The following is a 13,073-nucleotide window of genomic DNA, read 5'->3' on the forward strand; positions in this document are numbered from 1 at the left end:
AGCACCCGCCAACCAAGCCCAGCCGCCAGCCAAGCGCAGCCGCCAGCCAAGCGCAGCCGCCCGCCCGGCCCAGCCAGCCAGCCGTCAGCGAGGCCCAGCGAGGCCCAGCCAGCCAGCCAGGTATGACCCGAGCACGTCAGCCCCGCCAGCCGCCAGCCAACAGCCAGCTGACCGTCCCAGCCAGCTGCCAGCCGTCCGCCCATCCAGCAGCCACCCAACACAGCCAGCCAGCAGCTGCCAGCCAAATACAGTCACCTCACCGCTTGCTTCCGCCCCGCTGCCTTGCCGCTGCTTCCGCCCTGCTGCCTTGCCGCTGCTTCCGCCCTGCCGCTGTCAATCATCGGAAATGTCGGAGAGGCCCTCTCCGGCGTCTCCGATGATTGAGGCCCTTGCTTCTGCTCCACCTCATGTGAGTTTGTGCTGCTCTTGTCCTTCTGCTGCTCTGCTGCACGCCGTTGCTGACTCCTTTGCTCCCGTCTCTCTTTTGCCTGCTCCTCCCTTACCTTTCTTTGCTTCCGACATGCTCTGCCGCTGTTGCCTGCTGCCGCACTGCCGCCTGCCTTCCTGCATGCTTGCCCCGCCACTCACCAATGCCATCGCTGCGCCGCTGCACATCAGTGTAACTAGATTTTGCAATACAATGCTGGTAGAATACATACGGCTGTGGGTGCGAGGGAGGGCCTACGGTAAGCAGGCCGTAGGATGCCTACGGCCAAAAATGCTGTAGGTGGCCCTATGGCATCTGGGTGCCGTAGGGGATTAACAATCTCCTACGGCACTGCCATATCGTAGAATGTCTACGATTTCCAAAATTGTAGGAAAATCTCTGCCCCTACCTATGAGGTACCGTATTGCAAATTGAATGGTAGATAGGATACAGGTGTGGGTGTGTGCTGGGCCTGCGAATGTAGGAGCAACACTGTCCTACAGCCCTGGATGCATGATAGGGGTCCTACGGCCCTGGGAGCGTAGGGGTCTTACGGCTCAAAGGTCGAAGTGGTAGACCGGCTAGCTACGGCCCTGGGGGTGCAAAGGAGACCTCCGACTCCCGAGGCCGTAGCTAATTCCCTGCCGCCAGCTATGACATCGAGCCGCGTCGGTCCCGGGATCCGGGCATCACTTGAGTGATGCGCGTCCGAAAGGCATGCCCGCGGACCACCATCCATTCCACGCGTTACCTACCTCAAAAGGACCCGCTGATGTTGAGACCATTCGGCTCGATTCGCCTCATCCTGTTCGATGCTTTCGACACGTTGGTACAGCCCGTGACGCCGCCGTTCCAGCAATACGTGAGCGCGCGGCTTGCCCATACGCCCGCGCTGCAGGGCGGGGACAGGTACGAACCCGGGCTAAAGACCACCAAGGATTCCGACTGATGTCCATCAACCTGCTTCCGCTTGGACAAATGCTACACTCTGCATTCGCATCAGGCTGAGGAAGCACGCAAAGCTGGCCTTGGATTGAGCGATGAGAACGTGGCAAAGGCCTTCAAGCAAGGTGAGCTGAGGCAACCGTCGACGTCCCGGCGCCGTTCCGCCGTGAACCTGACGTCCCGGGTTCCCTGATGCTTTCCGGCGTGTTTCTCGACCGCTTCGACAGCATTCCGCAGTCTCTCTACTTCGCATCCCAACTATGGCCTGGACACCGGTCTGACCTCGCCCGACGAGTGGTGGCGGCTCGTCATATCCGAGACGTTTGACCCCTCGCATCATCCGCCACCGCATCCCGTCACGCAGTCGCAGTTTGAAAGGCTGGTACCCGGCATCGCCAACCGACTCGTGCGCCGCTTCGGGACCAGATATGCCTACCGTCTCTTTCCCGATGTCGCCCCTGCCCTGACCTTGCTGTCGCGCCGTGGTATCAAGATGGCCCTGGCGACAAACAGCGATTCGAGGATCCTACAAGTCCTGTCGGAATTCAACATGGACAGGTTCATCGACCTCGACTACCAGCACGCAAAATATCACCACAGGGGGGGCGGCGGTCCGACGTTGAGCTATTTCCAGCGGTGCCAGAAGCCAGATCCGCGCTTCTTCCACGCCGCTGTCCAAAGGAACAGCAACGGGCCCATCGAGGGACAAGGCGTGCTGTACGTCGGCGACCAGGTCTTTGAAGACTTTTGGGGAGCAAAGGATGCCGGCCTGGAGGCAGTCTGGCTAGACCGGCAGGGCGAAAGGCATCAGCCCCCGATGCCGGCCGGCGATCAGGCCAGAGGCACGCCGGAGGAGCTGGAGACGTTACGGCAGCGAACAATACACGACCTCGTACAGCTAGTCGAACTGGTCACCTAACCAGCCGCATCCTCGCCGAGACGGAGGGCGTCTCGTTCGCTCGCACACGCAGGAATCGCGCATGAGCAAAAACAGACGAGCCCTTCTTCATCTTTTGCGTTGCGCGTAGGGACAAGGCACGGAAACGGTCGTAGTAGTACAGGATCGGTGATTATAGAGGCGCATGCGAGATCAAGGTTCTTAGTCTGAGATGAGGGGCATCGTTTTGCTCTACCGCTGCTGTGAGCAGCGAAGCCCTCGGAAGGTGGGAAAGGGGAACTCGTGCCTGCGCGCGACTACACGAACTGTGTCGACGACGGCCAGGACCCGTGACGCTGCCGCTGTCAGGGTTCCTGCCTCTCGTCTCTGCTCATCGTGACGGGCAACTTCGGCGTGACGGGGACGGCCACAGTCAAGGCGACGACTGGAGGCCCGGGCCGTTCTTTTCGACGTCGTCGAGCATCTGGGCGCCTCGCAGGCTGAAGGCCAGGTCCGGATCCACATCCGTCCACTGCGGTACGACGCGGTGATGCTGAACCTTGTTCTCGGTCGTGACGGAGGGATCCTTCTTGTCGGAGCTCGAGGCCTCTTGGTTATCGAAGTCGGACGGTATGCCGAGCTCCCCGTCGTCGCCCTCATCGTCGGTGAGCTGGCTGCGGTTCGTCATGGCGGAGCGATGAGCTCGTAGCTCGACCGTTGGCACACCTAAGCTGTTGGCACCGTGCGTCCGGCGCTGGGTGCTGTAGGCATCGTCGTCGGCGGCGGTATCGCGGGAGCGGGTATAGGTGTTGGCCGATGCAAGCTCCTGTCCGATGGCTTTCCAGAGGTTGATGAAGATGCGGCAGGAGAGGGCGCTCGAGAGGGTGATGTAGAGGTTGGTGTAGGGCCACATGCGGCCGTCGCGGCCCACGGCGAGGTAGTAGATGGGGATGGGCAGTACCAGGATGAGCGAAACGACGTAGTAGAGGAGGTTGTCGAAGCGGAACATGCGTTCCAGCTTGGAGGCGGTGCGCTTCGCCGTGGCGCGGTGGAGGCCGACAAGAGAGAGGACGAGAATGGTCGAGTCGAAGACGGGCAGAACAAACCAAGGGACGTAGGACAGCACCGGGTGTGCGCGGAGCCGAGGCGGGATGTTTTGGCAGGCGTAGAGGCCGTTGGCCTGGCTCTTGCTGTTGAGGTTGAAGACATTCACGAAGATGAAGACGGGGGTGGCGAGCCAGAGCAGGCAAAGGGGCACCATGACGGCGCGATTGAACCTCCAGAGCGCGAGGCAGCGCAGCAAGAGGATGCCCGTGCTACCGGCGATGGAGAGGACGGCAAAGACATTGCTGGCCTTCTTGACCGAGGAGCAGGCGAAATCAGCATTGTGCCAACGGTCCCTACCCATCTCCTCTGCGTCCGGGGCAAAGTTGCCGACGAATTGGTGGAGCACGGCAGTGATGGCAAGCGAAAAGCCCCCGATGCGTGAGCAAAAATAGGCCAAATGGGAGAGCTTCCAGCGGGAGCGTGTGCGGAGGAGGCGCCATTCCCAGGGCAGGTGGAGGGACCAGTCTGCGACAATGATGCCGAGGCCCATTGCCGCGGTCAGGAGGAAGGGCAAGGTCGAGTTGACCTTCTTGACCGATGTTACGATGAGGTCGTGCGGGATGTTGCGTCCATTGTCGGGCACGAGGCCCGTCTGAAAGGCGGGAACAGCGGTCACGGTGAGTGTCTGCAGGGACATGGCGGGCGACGCTAATGGTGAAGGATTACGACGGCGATGCTGCTGTCGAGGGCTATCGCGACGTCAATCGCCTGAACGCCTCGCTGCGCCTAGACGGCAAGATGGGCTTCCGGACTCGCTAGACCAAATGGATCGAGGTGGGAGCGTGGTTGGCTTTGTTGGAGTGAAGATGTAACGGTGAGCGGACGGTGCGGACGGGAAGGGGAGGACTGAACGATTGGCTACTGCTGAGAGGACATGGTGAGAGCGCCGCGGTCGTTTGACGGAGCAGAGGCGCAGAGACAAGCGCCAGAGGTGCGGGTTGACAGCTTCGTGCGCTTGGGAAGATGGACGCCCTAAAGCGGCGGCGAGGATGGCGTGGCGACGATGACGATGACGGCGACGATGGCGGCGGCGGCGGCGGCAGCGGCAGAGATTGCGACGGCAGCAAACGACGGTCGTGGTGGAGCGTCAAAGCGTGGCAAGCTTGCCAAGTACGCGAGCCAACCTGTCGAGCGGGCCTGCGAGGCTAACTCTCCAGGCGTTAGGTTAGGCTCCAGGCGTTAGGCTGCCCGCCCGCTCTCGACGCACGCTACAAAGTCAGATCCAAAACGTCGAAAGCGAGCTCACGGTTCCTGTTCCGTACGAATAATCCAACGCAGCCGGCACCTCCAGGCTTACGAGACTCGGCCGGCCTCCCAGGGGAGGACCCCGCGTCGACGGCCCGCCCTTTTGGGTGCGGGGTGGGGGCGTTGGGGGTGAGCTGTTCCGTCATGGCCGCCTCCGGTTTGCCCGCGAGCTCGCCAAACGAGCATCGAGGATGCTGGCGATTTGGGCGAAGGCCGCTCGGCGACTCTTTTCTGGGCGTTCTGAGCGCGCTTGCGAGAGACGAGCCTAGCCAGCATGCTCATCGAGCGCCACGCCTACCGACGGCAAGAGCCAACTGACCCTCGAGCTGATCGAATTATTCCCGGTCAAAAGCCGCCATCGTCGTCGACTGCTGCACTCCGTACTTACCTACTCACCCACACGCGGGCTGGTACTCTTTCTGTATAACCGCTGCACTGGCTTGGTGCTGATCTATGGGGCAAGGTGTTGCCGAACGAGGGGTGCCAAAGCGCAGCAGAGTGAGAGACTAATAACTTTTGGAAGTGGTTTGCCACCGTATACCGTAGCTGGCTGCATGGAGGACCCCGGTTGCGATTTCCAGCCCCGCGGCGACGTTGCCGGCCATCCCTGCGAGGCTGCCCAGCCTCTTGGTTGTGCCGCTGCTGCTTGGCCCGGTGTCGCCGGCCCCCGCATTTGTCCGCTTTCCCGCCACGACAAGACGAGGCAAGGCGGCCAGGCCTTTGGGCGCGGCAGCAGGCCGCACCCCACGCATCCGCGCCCCCAATCACCGACCGCCTATTAAATAGGCCTTGACACTACCCGGCCTCCTGCCCTCGCACCCTTCACCGTCCTCCGCGAACCTCTCTCGCTATCGGAACCCGCCCACTCTCTTACCCCATCCGACACGCAGACCGACAAACATGCTCAAGTTTGACGAAGTTGCACAGCACAACTCCCGCGACAGTTGCTGGGTCATCGTCCACGGCCAGGCCTACGACGTCACTGAGTTCCTTCCCGAGCATCCCGGAGGAGCCGGCATCATCCTGAAGTATGCGGGTAAGGATGCCACCGAGGAATACGACCCCATTCACCCTCCGGGCACGCTCGAGGAGAACTTGCCCAAAGACAAGTGCCTCGGGCCCGTAGACCCGGCGACGATTAAGAAGGAGGACAAGAAGGAGGAAAAGGCCACGGCAAAGAAGGCCGAGGGCGGCATCCCCCCGCTCGACCAGTGCCTCAACCTCTTCGACTTTGAGGTCGTCGCAAAGACGGTGCTCAAGCCCACCGCCTGGGCCTACTACTCGTCGGGCGCTGATGACGAGGTGACGATGCGCGAGAACAACTCGGCCTTTGGCCGCATCTGGTTCCGGCCACGCATTCTCCGCGACGTCGCCAACATCGACTACAGCACCTCGCTGCTCGGTAACAAGAGCTCCATGCCCGTCTACATCACCGCCACGGCGCTCGGCAAGCTTGGCCACCCGGACGGCGAGAAGAACCTCACCGTCGCTGCGGGCAAGGAGGGCCTCATCCAGATGATTCCCACGCTGGCCTCGTGCTCGTTTGACGAGATCGTCGACGCCCGCGTCAACGACTCGCAGGTCCAATTCTTCCAGCTCTACGTCAACTCGAACCGCAAGATCACCGAAAAGCTCATTCGCAAGGCCGAAGATGCCGGCGTAAAGGGCCTCTTTGTCACCGTCGACGCGCCCCAGCTCGGGCGGCGCGAGAAGGACATGCGCATGAAGTTCGACGATACCGGTTCCAACGTTCAGAACAGCAACAAGGACAACGTCGACCGGTCACAGGGCGCCGCTCGCGCCATCTCGAGCTTCATCGACCCTTCGCTCAGCTGGGACGACCTCAACTGGCTCAAGTCCGTCACCCGCATGCCCATCGTGCTCAAGGGTGTCCAGACCTGGGAGGATGCTGTCCGCGCCGCCGAGCTTGGCCTGGCCGGTGTCGTGCTGTCCAATCATGGAGGTCGCCAGCTCGACTTTTCGCGCTCCGGCATCGAGGTGCTCGGCGAGGTTGTCGAGGCCCTCAAGGCGCGCAACCTCTTCCCCAACCCCATGTTCCAGATCTTTGTCGACGGCGGCATCCGACGGGCTTCGGACGTCCTCAAGGCCGTCGCTATGGGAGCCACCGCCGTGGGCATCGGCAGGCCATTCCTGTACGCCTACAGCGCCTATGGCTCCGACGGCGTCGTCCACGCCATCAGGCTGCTCAAGGCCGAGATGGAGATGAACATGCGCCTCCTCGGCGCCCCCACGCTCAAGGACGTCGTCCCCGAGATGGTCGACACCCGCGCCCTCTCGACCCACGTCAACTTCACGCCACCCTCCCACGGCTCCCAGATCTACGAGAAGCTCTCGACCGCCGTCGGCATGCCAAACGAGCCCGCCAACAAGCTTTGATCACGCCCGCTTCCGAACCCGTCCAAACCCAGACCCGCATGTACATGTATTCATATCCAGCGGCATCATAGTTGATTCGAACATCATGCTCAGACCGTGCTCAAGACGCTGAGAAGAGACTTGTTCTGAACAGCCAGGCCCTTGGCTGAGGCACCGAGATACTCAGACTTCCATGTATGAAGGTAACTTACATGTTGCTTTGATGAGGAAAATTTAATGTGTACGTTGATTTGGGGAGTGCAGACATAAATCGCCTCGTTAGCGTAGTTGGATTATCGCATCTGTCTAATACATGGTGCCTCAGCGTGAGCTGAGAGTTAAACAGAAGGTCACTAGTTCGAGCCTAGTACGGGGCAATTCCTTTTTGCAACTCTTCGTCATTTCGTATGGGCAGGTTCAGGACGCAATCTGCAGGCGAAACGACACGGGAAGACCGCACCATGTGTGCAACGCGGTGGCGCAAGAGGCTAGTCTATGGCGATGGCAGAACACTGTCTGGGCTGAGAATGGCACGTCGTCGTCCGGCAGCAGATGCGACTCGAGCCTTGGTCGTGCCATTCCTTCGAACAAAGGGCCGTCGCCGGCATTCTGATTGCGATCAATATGAGGCGTCGCCTCGAGCGCCCAGGGCGATTCGGCATCAGAGCTTGCTCTTGTGCTGTTCGAGTTCCTCGGCGCCCTCGATGGCTTGGCAAAGCTGTAAGGCGTCAAGCGGGGGACACAACGGGCGTGTCAGCATTGGTGTAAGCTGTTGTACCTTGGAGGGCGCCTGGTCGTGTGAGGGAGAGACGGTCACTCACGCTGTCGACGGTCTTGACGACCCAGAGGGCGCCCTCCTCGGTGGCGAGCCACTCGAGGCCCCTTTTGTTGGCGTCGGCGGGCGAGATGCTCTCTGCGGCCTTCATGAGCCCCCACACATGGCTCGTGACTTGCGGGCCGACGCCGCCCTGGGCGCGCAGCGCAGAGATGGCGACGAGCGAGGTCCTGAGCCGGTTGACCTCCCACTCTGGCTCCTGCTTGAGGTGGGCGGGGTCCGAGGGAAGCGAGTACGTCGCCGGGGGTGCAAACAGCGGGCCGTACTCGCTCTCGACGATGAAGACGGGGAGGTCCGGGTGCGAGGTCCCGAGGATCTTGAGCAGCTTCTCCGAATGTGGCGTGTAAATGTCGTCCCATAGGCCGTAGGCGGCCTTGTGCACCGCAGGAAGTCGATCCGGAGTGATGTGCCTGGTAAGGGCGAACGGAACGGGCGGAGGCAACGGCGCGCTCAGAAGATGGTTGATTCGTCTCAGGTCGCCAAGCGGGGCCAGCAGCGCCACCTACCTTCGCGTTTCGGTCGGCAGTGCCTGTGCCAGTTCCGGGTCCTGGTCGACGGCCTTCCTCAGCGCAGCGAGGTTATTGATGACTTTGGGGATGCCGATGAAGCCGATGCACTTGAGACCGATCTCGCGCATCAGCAGCGCCCTGCTCTTCCTCGCCTCGAGGTCGTTTGCCAGATCCCGCATCGCGACCCGGTGGAGCGACTGGAGCGAGCCCGGGTTGTTGAGGGTGAGGATGGTGGCGGTCGCGACGGAAAGCCACTCGCCCCATCCGAGTCCGCGGCGGATGGCGTCGGCCTCGAGCGAGACAAAGTGCTTCTTGAGGGTGTCGAGTCGGGGCGTCGGGCTCGGATCCGCCGATCTTCCGGCGGGCAGATGGCGAGTGGCCGAGAGGGCCGAGACGCGCGAGGGAAACGTGGGCTGCTTGAGCAGCGACTTGAGGGCTTCGGGTAGCGATCGACCTTTGGACATGGCGAGCAGTGGTCGTGCGTGCAGGGGCGGGCTTGTAGGGCGGGTCGAGGAGAAGGGGAATGCTGAAACGTCTAATGAGAATGGGACAGCGAGGGTGAGAAAGGAGGTGACGCGATGGCAACCTGTGTTGGCCGGCCATTCGGGCCGTCTTTATGACCGAGCGTCTGGTTGGAGACATCCCCCCGCACACCCTAGAAACGAAAACTGAGAAGGTCGGCCGGCAGGCAGATCAGCCAGAGGCCGGCCACCAGCGTGGGGTTGGCGCGTCTGCTCGACATGCGAATCAGAAATCAGCTATGTAGAAGTGGTGTCCGAGGTGCGGCGTGTGGCCCCGACGGCGCTGGCCGGCCAACCCCGCGGCTTACCGGCATCTTGGTCGACGCTCTACCCCGCCTTCCCCCACAGCAGTCCTGGTCTCCCCGCTGCCACCCAGGGGTCAACGCTAAGGACTCGGTGGCGGTGGGTGTTGCTCGGCTCTCGCCGCCAGAGGCGTTACACACGGCAGGCAGACGGCATGCAACATAGCATTCTGGCTCGGAAGCTCTCGGACTGTATCGATGCAACGTTGAAATTCTTAGTGTCCCAAATGCCATGCAGTGTCATGCTTGGTACGGGGGATCAAAGGCTGCCCGGACCGGCGGGAGTCGGCGCCGGTTTCCACCGAATGCGAGAAGCAGCCTGACCCCGTGCGCAAGGGTGAACTTGCGCTCTAGCCTGTGCCCGACGTTGGCTGGTATGTAGCGTGATCCGTATCCGCACCGCCGGTCTCTGCCGCGCACGCATCAATTCCTTCCCAGACCATCACCCGGCCAATCGATCACGTCGGTGCTAATCAGCATCGCAACGAGGCAGATTGCGGCCACGAGCAGCACGCTTGCCCACATCCAGGCCGACTCCCTCGCCGTGACGGCTTCAAAGCCGTCAGGAGATCCCATCTTGCCCAGTCCGCCGCCGCTCTCGCCTCCGGAAGTGCTGCCGAATTCTCGAAAGTAGGTCGGCTTGGATGCCTCGAGATCCTCTTCGTCCGATTCGTACTCTTTGGCCCTTGGAGCATAGGGCGAGGCTGCATCGCTCTGGCCGATGCCTAGCCCGCGCAAGAGTCCGAGGCGTGATGGCGACTTGTGCCCATAGATGGAGCGGTCCGCCGCGCCTTGCGTGCTATGCGATGGCGCACCAGAAGCGCTGGGTCCGGCGCCCTGTTCCAGATCGATGTCCGCGAGCGGCAACGTGTCATCGGCGTCGCTGAATTCTCCGTACGGATCTTCAGCGATGCGGTCCGGGATCGAGTCAGCACGCGCCTTGCCCTTGGAGAGGAGGCTTCCGCTTCGCGAATGCGCCGACCGCGAAGCAGACGGCGACGATGGTGTCAGGTTGTCGTCTTGATGGATCTCGGGCCACGAGACGTCGACCTGACCGTTCTTGAGCCTCGACATTGCCACGGCCTCTTCGGCCTCTTCGTCGAAGCCGAGCACCCGGTAGCTGTGAGCGATACTGCGTCTTCCGACATTTCCCGTCGAGGTCGGGACAGTGCCTCCGAACGAGTAACGCCGGATCGAGGCCGTCGATAGGCGGGGTGACAGGGCCGCACCGGCGTCATGTTGGGCAAGGTATTCGGGGGCGGTGCTGCCGCCAGACCCCGTGCCTATCGTTAATGGGGCGATGGCCGCGGCGTGCCGTGAGCTGCTGCTCGAGGCATCAATGGCGGCGCCCTTCTTTGGGGTGGTGTCAGTGGATCTGATAAAGTGGGTGACGTCGGAGCGCGGACCCGGGTTGGGGGACGAGGCGCTTGGAGAAGGCGAGCGCGGGAGGATGCCCATGAGGCCGGAGGTCGTCATGTTGAGTGGGCCCTTGTGCCGATGCGGTGCTGCCGACGGGGCGCGCGCGTGGCTTAACGAGATCGGAGAGTGACGAGAGCGCTGTCCATTGTAGCCGGTCGCCTGCTGAAAGCGATATGAGGGAGCTGGAAAGCGGCGATGGCGGGTGGCACGAGAAAGGTGCGTCGGCGCTGGAGACACTGACGCTCCCCCGGTAGCAGAGAAGCAGAGGTGGAGGGTAGCTTCCAGAGCCGTGAAGAGCGAGAATGATGGAAGATCGGCTGATGGACAAGGGCGAGGGCGAGGGCGAGGGGCGAGAGGAGAGGGGTCGGACGTGAGAGAGTGAAGATGGTAGCAGGGACGACTGGAGGATAACTACGGAAGGCCCGAGCGAGTTGGGCGGCACTCCACGCCGCCCGCACCCGCCGCCAAAAGCTTTCTTCGGCAAGTCGACTTTCTCGGCAGACGGGAAAGGGTCCTTTGTTGTTGGACGGTGGGCGACCGGCTCCGAACCCCGGGGGGGGGGGGGTTCTCAGTCACGCGGCCGGCCCCTGCCTGCCAGCGCCCGCCAACGGTCCCCCTGACGACGGCTGTCCTCTGACTCGCTGTTCCGCGGGCTGCTGGCCTGCACCGGCCTAGTGAACCCTGCATGCTGGGGGGGGTTGCATAATCACGCCCGCCCGCGCGCCCGCCCTCGGCGCTTTGGCAGGGTGGCGCCAGACGGTGCGACGGGCAGGGATCACTACGACGACCTGCGATGACCAGCCGCGACAAGGGTGCTGGCAGGCTAGGGATCATGCCATGGTCCGCCTGCTTGCGACGACCGCCGCCTACGCCGCCGCCGCTGGTTGTGTGACTCAGGGCAATATGACGCCAGCTGCCATCCAAAAGGCAGGCAGGGTTATTGGCAGCGAGATCGCGTTATCTCGCGGGCGCTGCCTCCACCTCGCTCTGGGAAAGCAAGCAAGCAAGCAAGCAGCGTGGGTGCGTGGGGTGCTATCGCGCGCCCCCCAACCTTGAACCCCCCCCCGCCTTTTTTGTTATGCGGAGCGAGCTCGGGGCTCGACCTACCGGGCTCCAGGAGTCTTTCAGCTTGCTTTGCTTGCTTGCTCTGTTTGCTCTCGGGTTCACCGAGACCGCTGGCGTGCAGGCAAACACATACAGGCCTAGGGTGGTCGGTAGGACCCGCTCCTCGGCTGCGGCTCGAGGGTCGCGACCTGCCTGTTCCAAAAGCGTGCCTGACCGTCCCCGCGCTCACTACCGCCACCCTCGCTCCTGACCTCACTCACTCACTACCACCATCGCCTTGCCTCGCCTTGCCTCGCCTCGCCTTGCCTCATATTGCCTGCTCTGCCTTGCCCCGGACACTCTTGCTCCTGCCCGCCGTGCCGGCCTCGACCGCTTTGTTCGACACCCCTCGACGTGTGACCTGGATCGATCCTCCTCGCTCCTTTCAACGCATCGTCGCAACGACGGCGCACCCCCAGCATGGCATTCATCCATCATCCGAGAGCAAGGCCCGCTCGCGACCGCCACTCACCCCCGCCATCTCACGAACCAACATCCGCGCCTCGAGCCTCGTACAGCAAGACCAGTCAGGACAATGCACACGACTGGAGCATCGTCTTTCCCGGCAGGGTAAAGCAGACGGCAACCTCGGCCCATGACAGCGACGAACCCCTGAGCGACAGCGCAGGTGAGTGGCTGCCAAAGACGCGGCCCTCCATTCGGGACCTATCTCCACTCACCAACCCTCTCTTTGCGTCTTGGCAACATTGTCCGCCCGCGTTTCACCCATCCACCAGCCTCAGCCACACCGAGCTCGCCCGCAGATCCCTTCCAGCCAGACCCTCAAACAGGACTGGCCCTCTCCCTCCCCCCGCTGCACGATGGCACGGGACGCTTCGCGGGGGCCAGCGAGACCTCGGCCTCGCCCGCCGCCGACGACGTCGTCTCGTTAAGGTCGCCGCTATCGCCGCAGTCGGACATCTACACCGAAAGCGTGTTCAGCGCCACCGACTCGCACGACGATGCCGACGGAGAGGTCGGGTTTGGCTCCGGCTCCGACTTTGAGTCCGACGCTATCGCGTCTGTTCCCAGTGGCCCTACCGCGGCACGGAGACCCCGCTCAAAAAGAAGATCCTCCCGGCTGAGTGCACGCAGCGATGCCATCGAAGCCTCCCAGGGCGTCCGCCCTCCGCACCCTGGCAGGCATGCCGACGGCGAAGAGAAACCTTCGGCCACCGCTCGAGCAACGCCTCAAGAATCGAGCCTCGCCACGTCGCTGGGCGCAAGCCGCGCCGGGTCGTGGTTGAGCGGCAACCAGAGCATCGCAAGCACGCTTGACCACGTCTCCGTCGTGCCGTCAGTCGCATCGTCGCGATCGCATCTGGGACCTGCAGACAGTCAACATGGCCACCGAAGCTGGCCGGGGGGATTGAGAGCGCTGTCCGTCATCTCAACTTCGGACTCGG

At 62.6% G+C, this 13,073-nt stretch overlaps 6 protein-coding genes across 6 annotated transcripts; 3 read left to right on the forward strand and 3 right to left on the reverse strand.

Annotated features, from left to right (window-relative positions):
- Positions 1-1,199: 1,199 nt before the first annotated feature.
- Positions 1,200-2,291, forward strand: PFL1_04430 (uncharacterized protein; the record flags this gene model as incomplete). Its single annotated transcript, XM_007881955.1, has 3 exons — positions 1,200-1,289; positions 1,431-1,497; positions 1,600-2,291. The coding sequence occupies 3 exons, from the start codon at positions 1,200-1,202 to the stop codon at positions 2,289-2,291; spliced, it is 849 nt and encodes a 282-aa protein (XP_007880146.1).
- Positions 2,292-2,682: 391 nt separating this feature from the next.
- On the reverse strand, positions 2,683-3,993 carry PFL1_04431 (uncharacterized protein; the record flags this gene model as incomplete). Its single annotated transcript, XM_007881956.1, has 1 exon — positions 2,683-3,993. One exon carries the CDS (start codon positions 3,991-3,993, stop codon positions 2,683-2,685), a length of 1,311 nt encoding a protein of 436 aa, XP_007880147.1.
- Positions 3,994-5,501: 1,508 nt separating this feature from the next.
- On the forward strand, positions 5,502-6,998 carry PFL1_04432 (uncharacterized protein; the record flags this gene model as incomplete). The annotated part of the gene is made up of 1 exon (XM_007881957.1): positions 5,502-6,998. The coding sequence occupies one exon, from the start codon at positions 5,502-5,504 to the stop codon at positions 6,996-6,998; it is 1,497 nt and encodes a 498-aa protein (XP_007880148.1).
- Positions 6,999-7,638: 640 nt separating this feature from the next.
- PFL1_04433 (uncharacterized protein) lies at positions 7,639-8,785 on the reverse strand (the record flags this gene model as incomplete). Its single annotated transcript, XM_007881958.1, has 3 exons — positions 7,639-7,695; positions 7,799-8,222; positions 8,319-8,785. The coding sequence occupies 3 exons, from the start codon at positions 8,783-8,785 to the stop codon at positions 7,639-7,641; spliced, it is 948 nt and encodes a 315-aa protein (XP_007880149.1).
- A 782-nt stretch (positions 8,786-9,567) lies between these two features.
- On the reverse strand, positions 9,568-10,620 carry PFL1_04434 (uncharacterized protein; the record flags this gene model as incomplete). Its single annotated transcript, XM_007881959.1, has 1 exon — positions 9,568-10,620. One exon carries the CDS (start codon positions 10,618-10,620, stop codon positions 9,568-9,570), a length of 1,053 nt encoding a protein of 350 aa, XP_007880150.1.
- A 1,467-nt stretch (positions 10,621-12,087) lies between these two features.
- PFL1_04435 (uncharacterized protein) lies at positions 12,088-13,040 on the forward strand (the record flags this gene model as incomplete). Its single annotated transcript, XM_007881960.1, has 4 exons — positions 12,088-12,295; positions 12,405-12,687; positions 12,811-12,958; positions 13,002-13,040. The coding sequence occupies 4 exons, from the start codon at positions 12,088-12,090 to the stop codon at positions 13,038-13,040; spliced, it is 678 nt and encodes a 225-aa protein (XP_007880151.1).
- Positions 13,041-13,073: the final 33 nt, after the last annotated feature.

Source organism: Pseudozyma flocculosa (genome assembly GCF_000417875.1).
Source record: "Pseudozyma flocculosa PF-1 unplaced genomic scaffold scaffold00014, whole genome shotgun sequence".
NCBI classification, from domain to species: Eukaryota; Fungi; Basidiomycota; class Ustilaginomycetes; order Ustilaginales; family Ustilaginaceae; genus Pseudozyma; species Pseudozyma flocculosa.